The 18,088-nt window shown below is 43.5% G+C and overlaps 1 protein-coding gene across 4 annotated transcripts in view; it reads left to right on the top strand.

Annotated features, from left to right (window-relative positions):
• Nucleotides 1-18,088, top strand: part of pcnt (pericentrin) — a 171,847-nt gene that overhangs the window by 24,746 nt on the left and 129,013 nt on the right. For 3 of the 4 annotated variants that reach the window (XM_055638193.1, XM_055638191.1, XM_055638190.1), the window contains exons 3-7: nucleotides 2,219-2,401; nucleotides 8,805-8,954; nucleotides 9,491-9,655; nucleotides 10,889-13,054; nucleotides 15,959-16,054. In XM_055638193.1, coding sequence (XP_055494168.1) covers nucleotides 2,219-2,401; nucleotides 8,805-8,954; nucleotides 9,491-9,655; nucleotides 10,889-13,054; nucleotides 15,959-16,054 — 2,760 coding nt within the window. The remainder of the gene's footprint in view (nucleotides 1-2,218; nucleotides 2,402-8,804; nucleotides 8,955-9,490; nucleotides 9,656-10,888; nucleotides 13,055-15,958; nucleotides 16,055-18,088) is intronic. The other variant, XM_055638192.1, reaches the window with a different exon arrangement.

The following is an 18,088-nucleotide window of genomic DNA, read 5'->3' as shown; positions in this document are numbered from 1 at the left end:
AAAAAAAAACCTGACTCTATCCTATTGATGTTTCTCATTATTATATACGTCTATCAGATCTTCCCTCAGCCTCTGCTCCAGTGAAAGCAATCTACGTTTGTCCAACCTCCCCCTTTTCGTGAGTGCCCTCTTATCCAGGCAGCATTCTGGTAACCCCTTTCTGCATCCTCCCCAACGCTTCCACATCCTTCCTGCAAAGGAGCAACCAGAAGTGTACACATTACTTAAAATGCAACCTAACCACATAGTATGGAAATTAGCCCTTTGGCTCAACTTCTTCATGCTGAACCAGCTATTTCATCCAAGCTAGTTCCATTTGTCAATGTCTGGCCCATATCCTTCATGTTAATGCTAATGTACCTGTCCAAATGTCTTAAATGCTGATTAGTATCTGTCTTAACTATCTCTTCTGGCAGCTCATTCCATATATCCATCACCCTCAGTGTTGTCCCACTTGTTCGATTAAATCTTTCCCCTCTCATGTTAAATCCATGTCCTCTGGTTCTCGATTTCCCCGATTCTGGGTAAAAGATTCTGTGCATTCACTGTGTTTATTCCCCAAATTATCTTGTATGCCTCAATATCATCCCGCAGCCTTCTGCACCCCAACAAATAAAGTCCTAGCTTGCCGAACCTTTCCCATTGGATCAGGCTTTCAAGTTTTGGCAAAAAACCTTGTAAATCTCTGCACTCTTTTTAGTATAATGATATCCATCCTATTGTAGGGTGACCAAAACGGAACACAACACTACAAATGTGGACGTATCAACATCTTGTACAACTGTAACATAATGTTTAATTTAGTTTATTGTCATGTGTACAGAGGTACAGTGAAAAGCTTTTGTTGTGTGCTAACGTCAGCGGAAAGACAATACATGATTGCAGTCGTGTCATCTGCAGTGTACAAATACATATCCTAACTTCTGTACGCGATGAAGGCCGATGTATCAAATGTTTTCTTGACCACTCTACCTGTGATGCCACTTTCAGGGAAATATGTACCTGTAGTCCTAGATCCCACTGGTCTACCACACTCCCCAGAGACCTTCATTCACTGCCCTGGTTTGACTTCCAAAAATGAAAAACCTCATCTTTCTCTGTATTAAATGCCATTAACTATTCCTCAGCCCACCTGCCCAAGATCCTGATTCAATTTTAACAAATGTCTTCGTTATCTACAATACTTTAGAAATACAGTGCCCCACATTTGTTAACTCAGTTAGATATTCCTTGACTTATTTGCCCAGCTCATCAGTTCAGATCATCATCATCGGTGGTCACTCGAAACGCATATGACTGTCCTCTCCTGGAGGGTGCCTGTGCGTGACCATGTTTAACGTGGGGAGACTGGTGCACAGCCAGCCACCCCACGGTCCTTGACAGATTTGGGTCATAATCCAGTGGCATGGAGTTCGCGGGTCCCGGTGGAGAGAGAGACCGCTTCCCGGAGCTCCCGCAACGCGACTTCTCCAGCCCGTGTCGTGGGGTTGGAACGACCCGGAGCGGGGACGTACATCGCCCGGCACGGCTTCATGGCCGTGGGACATTACAGCGCCCGCCGGGGGCTCCAACACTGTGACTTTTAGACCGGGAACGGGGCTGTAAATCGCCCGGCACGGCCTAAAATGGCTGTGGGACTTATCATCGCCCCGCCTGGGGCTTGGACATCGGGAGAGAAATGGAGAACAGGGGAGAGAAAAGACTTTGCCTTCCATCACAGTGGGTTCACTGTGATGGATGTTTGTGTGAATTAAATTGTGTGTATGTCTGTAGGAAATTGTCTGTTTGTATGGCTGTGGAAACGGAATTTCGTTTGAGCCTCACTGAGGCTCAAATGACAATAAATTGTATTGTATTGTATTGTATTGTATTGTATTGAGTCCAAGACGACCAGAGACCCTTTTCTGAGGCAGCCTTCATTCGCCTTCCCAACCATTGTGACACTCCACTAAAGTCAGCCATCATCCTCCGCCTGTTCCACCGTTGAGGTCTTGGTTGGATTGCTGGAAATGGAGGATTGGCTATATGTTTTTTCTGATTATTATCATTATGTTTTAATTCTAAATATCATCTTGCTTTGTTTTTATATAATCAGTTGTTTATAGATTTTTGAGGTAAAATGTTACCAATATACTGCTGTTTGATTCAAATTTCTGCTCCTATTGTTTGCATCGCTCATTTGATGTAAAGGACCTTCATAACTAACTATCTCTTCCAGCAGGGAGATGTGAGTAATAATGCAGAATATGTCCAGTCGGAGCTAGAGGTCAGCCAGCTAAGAATATTTGAGCTTGAGGAACATTTGCACCACAGGGAAGTGATTTTGGAGCAACTTACCACTGAGGTTGAAGAACTGCAGAAGCAACAATTTACCCAGCAGGCGAGCGAGGAAAGGCAACAGGTATTGAAAAATATACAATGCAGACATTGTTTAGATAGACTTCCATTGGCTTATGTTTTGCAACTTAATGAGCTTAATGATACATTATTGTTCATGTTATTTTTGACAGGAGAATTTAGCTCTTAATGAAAACTCTTAGTGTAGAATTACATGTCTTTCAAAAGAAATATTTCTGATAATTAACTTCCTCTTTTAGTTTCAAAATCTTTCAGTTTTAACAGTTGGTTTTGGTATATGGTACTGTGAGTATTTTCTCCAAAGACAAGGCATTTCCCGGGAGGTGCTACAGGCCTCTCTGTTGCCGAACCAGCAGGTCGAGGAACAGCTTCTTCCCGGCGGCTGTCACTCTACTCAGCAACGTACCTCGGTGACTGCCAATCACCACCCCCCCCCCGGACACTTATTATTATTTATTCAAATCATTTGCTATGTCGCTCTTCCAGGGAGATGCTAAATGCATTTCGTTGTCTCTGTACTGTACACTGACAATGACAATTAAATTGAATCTAAAACTACATGAGCTGTTGGTAGTTATGTGGAGGTGGATGGCATTACACTTGTACCAATCCTTGCCTCTATTTATCAGAATCAGACCGAGCCTTTTTTTTTGGTTTCTTGCCCAAAGGATGTTATGGCTACCCAATATACCAAATACTTCGCACTGAACCTGTAATCTAGTCAGAATGGAACTTTTTTTCCTCGCTAAGTTAAAGTGAAAAAATTATTTACAAATTTTACCTTGCTGAATGTTTTGTAGATTTTATATAACATAATTACAAGAAAGTAACAGGAATGGCCTTTGCTCGAGAATCCTGTAAAAAAAACTTTGCAGACTCGCTGAGAGGCGGGCACGTGCCATCAGGGTAGGCAAGGTAGGCAGTGCCTACCCTGACTAAAATTGTAAAAAGGTATTTATTAAATATAAATAGAAAAGATTTCCAATTCATTTACTAAATTCGGTATTTATTATTAAATGGTTAATATTTTTATAATCAATCTTAGGTAGGCATAATTTTCCCGTGCCTTTAATCCACAGTATGCAAAATACGCATAGCTATGTTCAATTCACATGCCATGGACGCTGCTTCAAGCCTCCACTGATAACGGGCAATAAAGGCAGCTGAAATCCTGCCTTTGCATTGTGGACTGTGTGCAAGGTGCTGCGAATGCCCACAGGAGAGGAGACCAATCTGCGCATGCGCATTTTTAAAGATGTTTTAAAAGTGGACTGACTACCTACAGGACCGATCTGCGCATGCGCAGTTTTACGATTATCTGCGCATGCGCGTTTTTTAACTCTTTAAGGTCGACTGACTGTCCAGTGCCTACCCTGAGTAATTACTCAAGCACGTACCTACTGAGAGGATATACCCTGAGGCGCAATGTGGTTTCCGCGGTGGTAGATCCACAATGGACATGATTGTCTCTCTGCGTCTATTCCAGAAAAATTCTGAGAGCTTTCGATTCTATCAGCAGGCAAGGCCTCTATCCAGTACTGAAGAAGATTGGATGTCCTCCATGTCTTCTAAACCTCATTCAGCCCTCCATGAGAATATGCAGGGTAGAGTGCAGTGATGGGGCCACATGGAGAAGTGGAGTGAAGCAAGGCTGCGTCCCAGCTCCCACTCTGTTCGACATCTTCCTATCTGCCCTTCTGTACTTTGCCTTCCTGACAGACACTGAAGGAGTGTACCATCACACCAGAAGTGATGGGAAGCTCTTCAATCCAGCAAGGTTGAAACCCAGGCTGGTGAGAACTGGGCTTATATGGGAACTCCTGTACGCTGATGATGCTGCACTCATCACCCAAACAGAAGAAGGACTTCAGAGCTGATGGATAGATTGTCTAATGCTTACAATGAATTCCGGCTGACAGTCCGCATTAAGAAGACTGCTGTCGTGGGCACTCCACTTCCCCCTGAAATCATCCTAAACACCACTCTGCTGGAAACTGTCAACAAATTAATGTCATTCCTACGGCCAGAGACAACTTCACGTGTAGAAGCTGAGGTCGGGTCAGTCTGTCAACAATAGGCCTAGTCAACAATAGCATGAAATGCAACCACAGATGAAATATTCCCCACTCCAAGCATAGCAATGTCAAAACTGCATCATCTTCTCTTGTGGATGGACAGATGCCAACAAAGTAAATCGGGCAGCATGTTGGCTCAGCAAGTAGAGTTGTTGCCTCATAGCTCCAGTAACCCGAGTTTGATCCTGAGCTCTATTGCTGTTTACGTGGGTTTCGCACAGTCTCCTGTGACTGTGTGTTTCTCCCACCTTCTCCAATGTACCACCAAATGCGCCTCCCGGCAGACTGCAAAAGAGTCGAGGACGGAGCCTCGGGTCGGAACCCGCGGCTGACGGAGTCGGTAGAGCCAGCGGCTGGTGCCTTGGTCTGTACCCGGGAGGTGTCCAGAGAGGGCCCAGCAGTGATAGTGGAGAGATCGGTGCGGCGGTCGATGATGGTGCCGATGGACGAGGATGGACCACGTGAAAGTGAGGACGCTGTCGCCGGGGAAAGGAACAATGGAAGGTCCGTCGTCGTGGGGACCGTCGTGAGGAAGGGTGTTGAAAATGGGGACCTGGCTTGGGAGGACCGCCATTAAGTCTTCTTAGTGCGGACTGTCATGAGAAGGAGGGGGGGGCGGGAGAACAAGGGGCGACCTGGTGCGAGGTTACTTTGTAAGCGCTCTCTATGTGGCGACTATTTGCATACCTTGGGGATGCAAGCAAATAATTTCACTGTGACTTTTCACGTGGCAATAACGTATTTAATCATTCATTCAGATTCCAAGTACATACGGATTGGATTGCAGGTTAATTGGCTTCAAATGCTTAAATTAACCATATAACAATTACAGCTTGGAAACAGGCCATCTCGGCCCTTCTAGTCCGTGCCGAACACGTATTCTCCCCTAGTCCCATCTACCTGCACTCAGACCATAACCCTCCATTCTTTTCCCGTCCATATAACTATCCAATTTATTTTTAAATGATAAAATCGAACCTGCCTCCACCACCTTCACTGGAAGCTCATTCCACACAGCTACCACTCTCTGAGTAAAGAAGTTCCCCCTCATGTTACCCCTAAACTTCTGTCCCTTAATTCTCAAGTCATGTCCTCTTGTTTGAATCTTCCCTACTCTCAGTGGGGGAAAGCTTATCCACGTCAACTCTGTCTATCCCTTTCATCATTTTAAAGACCTCTATCAAGTCCCCACTTAACCTTCTGCGCTCCAAAGAATAAAGACCTAACTTGTTCAACCTTTCTCTGTAACCTAGTTGCTGAAACCCAGGCAACATTCTAGTAAATCTCCTCTGTACTCTCTCTGTTTTGTTGTTTCAACTGCATTCCTCAATTCGCTACCATTTACCATGAACGTCCTATTTTGATTTGTCCTGCCAAGATGTAGCACCTCACACTTATCAGCATTAAACCCCATCTGCCATCTTTCAGCCCACTCTTCCAACTGGCATAAATCTCTCTGTAGACTTTGAAAATCTACTTCATTATCCATAACACCACCTATCTTAGTATCATCTGCATACTTACTAATCCAATTTACCACACCATCATCCAGATCATTGATGTACATGACAAACAACAGATCCCTGTGGCACCCCACTAGTCACTGGCCTCCAACCTGACAAACAGCCATCCACCATTACTCTCTGGCATCTCCCATTCAGCCACTGTTGAATCCATCTTTCTACTCCACCATTAATACCCAAAAATTGAACCTTCTTAACCAACCTTCCATGAGGAACCTTGTCAAAGGCCTTACTGAAGTCCATAAATACAACTTCCACTGCTTTACCCTCATCAATTTCCCTAGTAACCTCTTCAAATAAATTTAAGAAAATTAGTCAAACATGACCTTTCAGGCACAAATCCATGTTGACTGTTCCAAATCAGACCCTGTTTATCCAGATGCTTATATATATTATCTCTAAGTATCCTTTCCATTAATTTACCCACCACTGACGTCAAACTAACAGGTATATAATTGCTAGGTTTACTCTTAGAACCCTTTTTAAACAATGGAACAACATGCGCAGTACGCCAATCCTCCGGCACTATTCCCGTTTCTAATGACATTTGAAATATTTCTGTCATAGCCCCTGCTATTTCTACACTAACTTCCCTCAATGTCCTAGGGAATATCCTGTCTGGACCTGGAGACTTTTCAAAAGTGTCGGTACTTCCTCTTCTTTGAATCTCATAGTTTCCATAGCTACTCCACTTGTTTTCCTACCTCACATAATTCAATATTCTTCTCCTTGGTGAATACCGAAGAAAAGAAATTGTTCAATATCTACCCCATCTCTTTTGGCTCTGCAGATAGCTGTCCACTCTGACTCTCTAATGGACCAATTTTATCCCTCGTTATCCTTTTGCTATTAATATAGCTGTAGAAACCCTTCGGATTTACTTTCACCTTGCTTGCCAAAGCAACCTCATATCTTCTTTTAGCTTTTCTAATTTATTTCTTAAGATTCGTTTTACATTCTTTATACTCCTCAAGCACCTCATTTACTCCATGCTGGATACCTTTTTCTACCTTTGTCTACCTATGTACCACGACCTCAGGCTCCTCTCCCTCCCTTTTCAGGATATCTTGGACACGTCCAGACACATCCCTGACCCTGGCACCAGGGAGGCAAACTACCAACCGGGTCTCCTGACTGCATCCACAGAATCGCCTATCCGACCCCCTGACTATAGAGTCCCCTATTACTATTCTCCTCTTACCCTTCTGAGCAACAGGACCGGTCTTTGTGCCGGAGGCCCGGCCGCTGTCGCTAACCCCAGGTAGGCTGTCTCCCCCCAACCGTACTCAAACATGAGTACTTATTTTCAAGGTGTACAGCCACCGGGGTACTCACCAGTCCCTGCCACTGCCCATTGCCCTTCCTAACTGTGACCCAGTTGTCTGCCTCCCGTGGTCTTGGAGTGACCACCTCCCTATAACTCCTCTCTATGACCTCCTCGCTCTCCCTGACCAGACAGAGGTCATCGAGCTGCTGCTCCAGGTTCCTAACATGGTCCCTTAGGAGCCCCATCTCAATGCACCTGACGCAGATGTGGATGTCTGGAGGGCACTCGGACGCCAACTCCATGACCTCCCACATCTGACATCCAGAACAGTAAACTGCCCTGGCCCTCATTCTGGAGTAACAGCAGGTCAGGGAGGCGACAGATAGCACAATGGGCTAAGAGTTCGGCTGGCGACCGGAAGGTAGCCGGTTCAAATCCCGCTTGGAGTGCATACTGTCGTTGTGTCCTTGGGCAAGACACTTCACCCACCTTTGCCTGTAATGGAATGTACGGCGGCAGGCGCGGGCACACCGCGACGCCCTGTGTCTCCCTTTCAAGGGAGATGCTAAAAAATGCATTTCGTTGTCTCTGTACTGTACACTGACAATGACAATAAATTGAATCATTTCATTTCATTTCATTTCATCTCTGGAGGATATGAAAAGGCCAAAGTTTTGTATGGGTCCTTCTTTACATGCAGCATCTCGGGCAAACATGGACAGATGGTGCCAGTTTGGGATGCTTCTTCTGAAGAAGGGACTTGATTCGAAATGTTGCCTATTCACATTTTCCAGAAATACTACCTGACCCGCTGAGGATCGTCACCTGGTGTCAAAATGTTTATCTCCCAATGAAATTGGCCAAGGTTCTTGAATGTCTGAAATGAGGGGCCCAGATTCTAACAAATGGTCTTTGGCCAATATGAGGACACCAGGATGAGCGGGTTTGAGGTTGTGGTCAAATTAGAATGAGCATTTTAAAGTTGACACATTAGTGGAATAGAAGCCAATGAATTTGTCAAGAATGGTAATGCATTTGTGTTGTTTAATATGTTCCATCTTGGATGATATTTTCGGATATTTCGATGGGGGAACGTGCCCCATTTGAAGACCCTAAATTAAAATGCAGCATTCGTTTTAGGATATTTTATACATTAATATGAAAGAATCGCTAAGCAATTAATCGAGCCAGAGCATGGAAACCAAGATGCCATATCTACACACTAATCCCACCTGCCCGCATTTGGCCCATATCCTGCTAAACTTTTCCTATCGATGTACCACTCCAGACTGTTTATTGATAGGCTTTCAAAGCGTGACGTTTTAATAAAGTAAATGTCAGTATTTCAAATGAGGATTTGAATTAATTATCATTATTGAGTTTTCTTTTGAAGGCATGCAACACCTGGAACTTGTCTATTATGCAATCTGTATTAGCATTTTCATATTTTTTCATGGGATAATCTAAAATAAGGATTATAGCATATTATCTGACAGCTATTTTTGGCAGCCAGGTTAATTGAGTAAATTGTGCATATCTACAATATATTAAATTGATGTGATAATATTCTTGTCTTGTCAGGAGTTGGAGAGAGCAGTACAGGAAAGGAATGATCTAATTGGCCAGTTGACGGAGAACCTGCAGCAAGCTATTCAGAATCGAGATGAGGTACAACAAGAAGCCTTGGAGTTAACTGATAATCTTCAGTCTCTCCAGCACCAATTACAGCAGGTACCATCTTTAAATATACTGTAGACATAAAATGCTGGAGTAACTCAGCGGGATAGGCAGCATCTCTGGAGAGAAGGAATGGGCGACATTTCGGTCATATTGGGAATGGGAGGGGGAGGGGGTTAAAGTGTTGAGCAACTGGGAGATCATCTTTCTTGTACCCCATCCAGTGTAGAAAGTATATTTTTATGTATTGTGCTTGAGCTGTGATATCACTTAAGCAGCTGGTTATGTGTGATAGTAATAAGCTAGTAGTTTAAGCAAAACATTGGGCTGGCAGACCTCAGCGGGTCAAGCAGCATCTATGGAGGGATTTGACCTCGGGTCGGGACCCTTCTTCAGAACCTGCTCCAACACTTTGTGTTTTGCTCAAGATTTCAGCAGTCTCTTGTGTCTCGCTACAATTTTATGTTTGTCTTTTTGGTGGTTTGTATTGGTATTTTTATTGAGATTAAAGTAAGTTTGATCCTTGCTTGGGAGTTTTCATTAAGAAACTTTATTCAAGAATCATTTTCAAGTGTGATGATATTTTGCAGGCAAGTGATATTCTGAAAAACAAAAGTCCTGGACATGTGGAGCTGCTTCAGGCACAGCAACAGATTTCTCTGTACCAGCAGAGTCATAAAGACCAGTGTGACCGTATGGAGACTCTTGAGCAACGAGCGCATGATCTAGAGCTTCAACTGGAATACTCAGAGCAGGTGAGAAAATAGTAAAAGTTGTTGTAAGGGTTACATTGAACATAAAACAGTATAGCACAGAAATTGACCCTTCAGCCTACAATGTTTGTTCTGATCATGATGGTAAGTTAGTGATCTCATCTGTACATTATCCATATCCCTCTATTCCCTGCATGTCCATGTGTCTATCTAAAATCCGCACAAACACCACTATCGTATCTGACTCCACCACCAGCCCAGGCAATGCGTTCCAGGCCCCACCACTCTGTAAAAAACAAACCAACAACTTGTCCTGCATGTCTCTATTAAACTTGCCTCCTTCACCTTATAGCTATGCCCTCTAGTGCTGGACATTTCCAGCCTGGGAAAAAGGTTCTGACTGCCTACCCTATCGATGCCTCTCATAACTTTATATACTTCTATCTAGTCTCCCCTCAACCTCCATGTTCCAGAGAAAACAATCCAAGTCTGGACACGCTAGATGCAGGAAACATGTTCCCGATGTTATGGGAGTCCAGAACCAGTGGCCATAGTTTAAGAATAAGGGTTGGCCATTCAGAACTGTGATGAGGAAAAGCCTTTTCACACAGAGTTTGTGTAGTTCTTGTTGCCATATAAGAGGAAGGATGTGATTAAGCTAGAGAGGGTACAGAAAATATTCACAAGAATGTTATCGGGACTGGAAGGCAGTTATAAGGAGAGAATGGATAAGCTGGGACTGTTTTCCCTGTACTGGAGGCTGAAGAGTGATCCTCAAAGGGGTTTATATAATGAGGGGCATAGATAGATGGATAGACTTTTCTCCAGGGTAGGGGTGTCTAAAACTGGAAAGCATTGATTTAACGTGCGAGGGGAAAGATTTAAAGGGGACCATGAGGGCAGGTTTTTCCACACAGAAGATGGTGGGTATATGGAACAATCTGCCAAAGGAAATGATAGAGACAGGTACATTTACAAAGTTTAAAAGACGTTTAGACAGATTCATGAAATAGAAAGGTTTAAAGGGATATGGGCCCAATTCAGGCAAATGTGACTAGCTCAGTAAGAGACCTTGGTCAGCATGGTGATTTGGGCCAAAGGGCCTGTTAAATGTTGTATATTAGTCTGACTCAGATTGGCAGAGATATTTTATTATAAAATTGATCCTGTGTTTCCAGAAAAGATGCAAACTACAATTTTGATGGGAACAGGAGGGGGAAGTACTATGGTTTTAATACTGTTTTTGATCGTTCAAACTATGTTTTTTTTTAAAAGAATGCTAAAGACAAAGAAAACTGTCTTATTCAGATAGTTGAACAACAGAAAATGACTGAAAATACAGTGCAACAATTAAATCAATGGATAGAAGAAAAAGAGGAAGCCATTAAAGAGTTAAGGGAAAGTTTGAACAATAAAGAGAGCACCATGTCACAGCTACATCACTCATTGTCACTCTGGCATCAAGAAGTTGCTGAGTTGAATATTGTTGAATCTGCCAATGAGCAGAGGCAACATCAGTCTCTCGAAGAAGTTGGACCACAAATGGACCATGTAGAAGTCATGCAAAAGCAGTTTGGTCAAATAGATACTCTGTGGTATGTGGCGCAACTGAGGCGTGATCTGGAGACGATGCAGAGACAGGAAATAGGCCACTTAAAGCAGGAGCTGCATGAACAAACCAAGCAAGAAATTGATGAACTGAATATTAAGCACAAAGCAGAGCTTGACGTTTTACAAAGTCAGATTCATAGCCATACTGATGGTGATCAAAATGAACTGATCTCTAGTCTAAGTGAGAAGCTGCAAAAATCCTGTCTTGAGAAAGAAGAGCTCCAGCAAAAGTTAGAAAATATGATGGTGATCCCACAGGAGAAATCTGAAATTCATGAGCTGGACAGACATTTAGTGCAAGATCTGGAAGATCAGATTAAGATGTACAAATCTGAAAAGGAGCATTTGAATGTTTGCTTGGCTCAAGAAAAGGAGGCGAATAGGGAGCAGCGTGTCCAACATGAGCATGAAATTACAAATTATAGTATCAAATTAGAAATGATGGAGAGGGAGAAGGATGAAGTGTTGAGTCGGCTGGCTGAATCTCAGGAAGTAGAACTTGAGCAGCTTAAAACAAAAATGCTATTTGATCATGAAGCAGAATTGACCAAACTTCGGCAAGATCTAGAAATGCAATGTAGCCTGAAGACAGAGGCACTTAGAGAGGAAATGGAAGATCAAAAAATAAATTCACAAAAGATATTGCACATGAATGATGTATCTGAAAACATGGAGGCAGCAAACCAAGAGAAGGACATTATGACCAAAAAATGTGCAGAATTATCAGAAGAGCTGCGACAAAGAGGGTTGGAGCTGGAGAAGATACATAAAGAAGCTAAAGTGTCAGCCAGCCAAACACAGGAAGCTGAGCAGAAATGGAAAGCTGTGTTGGAAGAACTATCCAGCCTTCGATTAAAATTAGAAAAGGAAAGTGCCGAACGATTACGCTGTGAAGAAGAATTGAAGGGCATGGTTCATGAGAGTGAAACAAATGACCTGGAGATGCAATCTGTGATAATAACAGAGAAAAAAGTGAGAAAAGAGAAAGAACGTGACTTAGAAATGTTAAAAGAGATGATTAAAGATTTGAAGCAAGAACATCAGTTGTTGCTGGCCCAACTAATGGAGCAGGAGCAGCTGGTCAAAGATGTTCAAGAACAAAAACTAGCTGCAGATTCAGTGACCAGTGAAATGCAATCCTTGTTTGGTCGTCAGCTCACTACATTGCAGACCCAACGGGATCAGCTGCAGAATCAACTTGATATCCAAAAAAACAAGAATCAAACAATATCTGAATTGCTGGGACAGAAAACCATGCGGGAGGACTCCCTGTGCAAAGAACTTGAGGAAATTGAGACAAAACTGCGAGAGAAAGAAGAATGTATAAAGCAACTAACTGATGAAAAAATGAAGCTTGAAAGTAAGGTTTTGTCAACTGCAAATGATTGCTTAAGGATTGAAGAAATGCTTGGTCAGATCAAAGCTGAAAATGATTGTTTGAAGAAGGACAAAGGAGATTTGATCAGTAAATTTCAAGATTTAGATGGTAAAATGCATTCTGAGGTTCAAGCCATCGACATTGAGTTGAAAGGAAAGGTTGCTGAACTGCAAGAGTTACAGGCAATCATAGAAAAACAAGAGGCCCTACATCTTCAGCAAACATCTGCACTGAAGCTGGAGATTAGCAATCAAAATAAAGCTCAACATGAGATGGAACAAAGCCACAGTGAAAAGGTGCGAAGTATCCTGCGGCAACAGGAAGAGAGACTAATCAGTGCAGTGGAAGAGGCTCGGAAAGAAGTGACTATCCAGTATGAGGAGGAATTGAATAAAATGGAAGAGCTGTACCTGTCTGACATTATGAATTTAAAAACAGAGCACCAGCAAGAGGTATGCCTGGCTATCATTAAATACCTGATAGAGCATTGTAATTGCTTAGGATTGTTGGGCTTGGATATCTTTATTGGGATTCAGAATTTGGGTATGGATTTTAGATTGTTTAACTATTACTGAACTTAATTTCTCATTTGAGCGTGTACTCTTCATCAACATGTAACTCTTTATCAACTCTTCAGTAACCCTGCAAGTTATTAATCTATGAAGTGAGATTATGGACCTTTTTTTAATTTTTATTTTTAAAGACATATTTCCATTTTGTTTGTTTTCATAGCCTACAGAAACCCAATCTACCATTATTTTGTTTCAGCAGGCCAGCTGGGTGGTTTAGGGATTTCACAGCTTGATCTAAAATATGTTAATTTCTCTTGCAAGTTTGTATTCTGGAAGTAGATAGAATTATTCAGCATGGATACAGGCCCTTCAGCCCACGGAGTCCATGCAACCCATTGGGTATTCATGTACACTCATTTTATACAACTCCATTTTATTCTCCCCACATTCCTCTCAAACTCCCTCGGATCCTGCGACTCATCCACACACTGGCAGCCAATTAATTTACGATTCTGCACACCGTTGCATGTGGGAGGAAACGAGTCCTGGAGAAAACCCATGTGGTCACAGGGAGAGTGTGCAAACTCTACACAGACTGCGGTGGTCAGATCGGGATTTAACCCTGGTGCTGAGAGGAAGTGACTCTACCAACCATGCCACTATGTTGCCCAATGTTGTTGTCTCATTTTGTTCATCCTTGGATCAACTCAAGAGCAGGACCCTGAGTGCAGCACGTTACCATGATGATTTGGGGGGGAAACTTTACATTCTTGTTGAGAGAGAGAGAGGATGTCAATAGGCATTTTGCACTCACAGTCCAGGTTCATGATGGATGAAAGCAGGCTGACCTATGCCATTGATTTTGCAAGAATGAGTGGGATGGACGTTATTCACAAGTGGCAGCTAAATTTATTGCAGGCATAGTGAATTAAAGCCAGTTGAAAATGTTTTTTTCTCATTGAAGGGAAGTGGGTGGGAGAAATCAGGCATTTACTGTGACTTCCAGATATTTACAGGTGCATAAATGGATGCTAAATGTACATATCCCAGCTCCTCCAAGATGGCCGCGATATTAAATCCTAAAGCTTGCTGTGCAGGGTATTGCCTTTACAATATTGCCTCCATAATGTTTGGGACAAAGACCCATCATTTATTTATTTGCCTCTGTACTCCACAATTTGAGATTTGTAATAGGAAAAAAAAGCACATGTGGTTAAAGTGCACATTGTCAGATTTTATTAAAGGGTATTTTTATACATTTTGGTTTCATCATGTAGAAATTACAGCTGTGTTTATACATAGTCCCCCCCCCATTTCAGGGAACCATGATGTTTGGGACACATGGCTTCACAGGTGTTTGTGATTGCTCAGGTGTATTTAATGGTGTCCTTAATGCAGGTACAAGAGAGCTCTCAGCACCTATTTTTTCCTCCAGTCTTTCTGTCACCTTTGGAAACTTATTGCTGTTTATCAAGATGAGGCCCAAAGTTGTGCCAATGAAAGTCAAAGAAGCCATTATGAGACTGATAAACAAGAATAAAACTGTTAGAGACATCAACCAAACCTTAGGCTTACCAAAATCAACTGTTTGGAACATCATTAAGAAGAAAGAGCACTGGTGAGCTTACTAATCACAAAGGGACTGGCAGGCCAAGGAAGACCTCCACAGCTGATGACAGAAACATTCTCTCTATAATAAAGAAAAACGGCAAATACCTATCCGACAGATCAGAAACACTCTTCAGGAATCAGGTGTGGATTTGTCAATGACCACTGTCCGCAGAAATACAGAGGCTACACTGCAAGATGCAAACCACTGGTTAGCCGCAAAAATAGGATGGCCAGGTTACAGTTTGCCAAGAAGTCCTTAAAAGAGCAACCACAGTTCTGGAAAAAGGTCTTGTGGACAGATGAGACAAAGATTAACTTATATCAGAGTGATGGCAAGAGCAATGTATGGAGGAGAGAAGGAACTGCCCATGTTCTAAAGCATACCACCTCATCTGTGAAACGTGGTGGTGGGGGTGTTATGGCCTGGGCATGTTTGGCTGCTGAAGGCACTGACTCGCTTATCTTCATTGATGATACAACTGCTGATGGTAGAATAATGAATTCTGAAGTGTATAGACACATCCTATCTGCTCAAGTTCAAACAAATGGCTCAATTCTATGTTTCTATCACTCATTGTCCGGTGGTTCATTCTACAGCAGGACAATGATCCCAAACATACTGCTAAAGCAACAAAGGAGTTTTTCAAAGCTAAAAAATGGTCAATTCTTGAGTGGCCAAGTCAATCACCCGATCTGAACCCAATTGAGCATGCTGAAGAGAAAACTGATGGGGACTAGCCCCCAAAACAAGCATAAGCTAAAGATGGCTGCAATACAGGCCTGGCAGAGCATCACTAGAGAAGACACCCAGCAACTGGTGATGTCCAGCAATCACAGACTTCAAGCAGCATTGCATGCAAAGGATATGCAACAAAATACTAAACATGACGACTTTAATTTACATGACATTGCTGTGACCCAACTATTATGGTGCCCTGAAATGGGGGTACAATGTATATACACAGCTGTAATCTCTACATGGTGAAACCAAAATGTATAAAAATAACTTTTATTAAAATCTGACAATGTGCACTTTAACCACATGTTATTTGTTTCTATTACAAATGTCAAATTGTGCAGTACAGCGGCAAATAAACAAATGATGGGTCTTTGTCCCAAACATTATGGAGGGCACTATATTGGAAGTAACACAAAGTTTTACAATTTGTGGTGGGGATGCGGAGTTGTATTTATGTAAAATGTTTTGTGCTTTTGCTTTAACTTACTTTTCAGTCAGAGGAGTTAAATGCACAAATGAATAAAAAAGTGATGGATTTGCAACAAAAAGAGGATGAGGAAAGGAGAAAACAAATTGGTTTAATTAAACAGGTAAGAATGTGTGCAGACAATTTGCTGTGGACTTCTGTTTGATGCTGCTGTTTATGATTAGTGGGAGATGGTTGTAATACTGTAAACTAGTTTTAATGTAGCCCTTTGTAACAGTTTTGGTTATAGCGAATGGATCCCCCCCCCCCCCGCCGCTTAGAACACAGGATTCCGATGCCACCCCTGACTCGCAAGGTGCACCAGCGAGCCCTTCTTCACCCTGTACACGGTCCCTTTGACATGGCTAATGTTGCCACTCATGTTGCAGGATGCCGCCATCGACAGGACACACTCGGTCAGCGTGGGACCCCCTCCCCTATCACCTGCTGCTGCTTCCTTCTATTGGCCATCACTGTCTCCATCTCCCATTGCTCTGTCCTCTCGGCTTCTTCCACCTTCCCCTCCATGACTGTCGCCACCTCCTCCTCCTTTCCCGGAGTCACCAACATACTCCACAGTGAAAGTGGCAGTGGGAGAGGGAGCTCTTGATGACCGAGCGTGTCTTGTCGTTGGCAGTGGCTTGAAGAAAGATCGGTCCCCAGGCGCTTCGACGTGAGCCGCAACAACAGCCAGGTCACTGGTGCAGACCAGCGGCCTAGTTTTAAGGTGAAACAACACAAAGTGCTGGAGAATCAGTCTAAAGAAGGGACCCGATGTCACCTATCCATGTTGTTCAACGATTCTGCCTGAGCCGCTGTGTTACTCCAGCACTTTGTGTCTTTTTGTGTATTAACCATCACCCGTAGATCTCTGTAGGAAGGAACTGCAGATGCTAGTTTGATAGATTGAAAAAGGATTTCAACCCGAACCGTTATCCATTCCTTCTCTCCAGAGATGAGTTACTCCAGCATTTTGTGTCTATCCGCAGATCTTTGTTCAACTACAAACAATGATAATACCGTATAATGGACAAACGTAATAAAGGGCACCATTCCTCCTTTTCGTGAACTTCTGTCGTGCCTGGAACGACTGCTTGGGTCCTTGAATGGAGTCGAGGGGGGAGGTAAAGGGACAAGTGTTGCATCTCTTGCGGTTGCAACGGAAAGTGCCCTGGGAGGGGGTGGTACGGGAGGGAAGGGAAGAATTTACATGGGAGTTACGGAGGGAGCTGTCTTTGCGGAAGACAGACATGGGGGGAGATGGGAAGATGTGGCGAGTGGTGGAGTCACGTTCAAGGACCCAAGCAGTCATTCCAGGTGCGACAGAGGTTCACCTGTATCTCCTCCAACCTCATTGATTGCATCCGCTGCTCTAGATGTCAGCTGATCTACATCGGTGAGACTAAGCGGAGGCTGGGCGATCGTTTCGCCGAACACCTCCGCTCGGTCCGCAAGAACCTACCTGACCTCCCGGTGGCTCAGCACTTCAACTCCCCCTCCCATTCCCCGTCCGACCTCTCTGTCCTGGGTCTCCTCCATGGCCAGAGTGAGCAACACTGGAAATTGGAGGAACAGCACCTCGTATTCCGCTTGGGGAGTCTGCATCCTGCGGGCATGAACATTGAATTCTCCCAATTTTGTTAGCCCTTGCTGTCTCCTCCCTTTCCTCAGCCCTCGGGCTGTCTCCTCCCATCCCTCAGCCCTCGGGCTCCTCCTCCTCCTTTTTCCTTCCTTCTCCCCGCCACCCCCTATCAGTCTGAAGAAGGGTTTTGGCCCGAAACGTTGCCTATTTCCTTCGCTCCATAGATGCTGCTGCACCCGCTGAGTTTCTCCAGCATTTTTGTGTACCCATGGTCAATCAATCAGTCAATCAGTTTTATTCATCACATTGCACATAAGTGCAAGTGAAATGAATTTGCCAGCAGCGGTACAATGAAAAAGAACACACAAAATCACACACAAAATTTAACACAAACATCCACCACAGCATTCATCACTGTGGTGCAAGGCACAAAATCCATTTTCCCCCGTGGTCGGGACCTCAACCCTCTGCAGCTGTCGCTGCGGGCCTCCAGATGTGCAGACAAGGTAAAAAGTCCAGATAAGTCCTGAAACGGTGCCTCTCCACCGGAGACCGCGGCTTCAAGTTGGTGTAGGC

This window comes from Leucoraja erinacea, chromosome 7 (assembly GCF_028641065.1).
Source record: "Leucoraja erinacea ecotype New England chromosome 7, Leri_hhj_1, whole genome shotgun sequence".
In the NCBI taxonomy this organism is placed as follows: domain Eukaryota; kingdom Metazoa; phylum Chordata; class Chondrichthyes; order Rajiformes; family Rajidae; genus Leucoraja; species Leucoraja erinaceus.
Note: the sequence above shows the minus strand (reverse complement) of the source record. Positions and strands in the feature narration are given on the sequence as shown.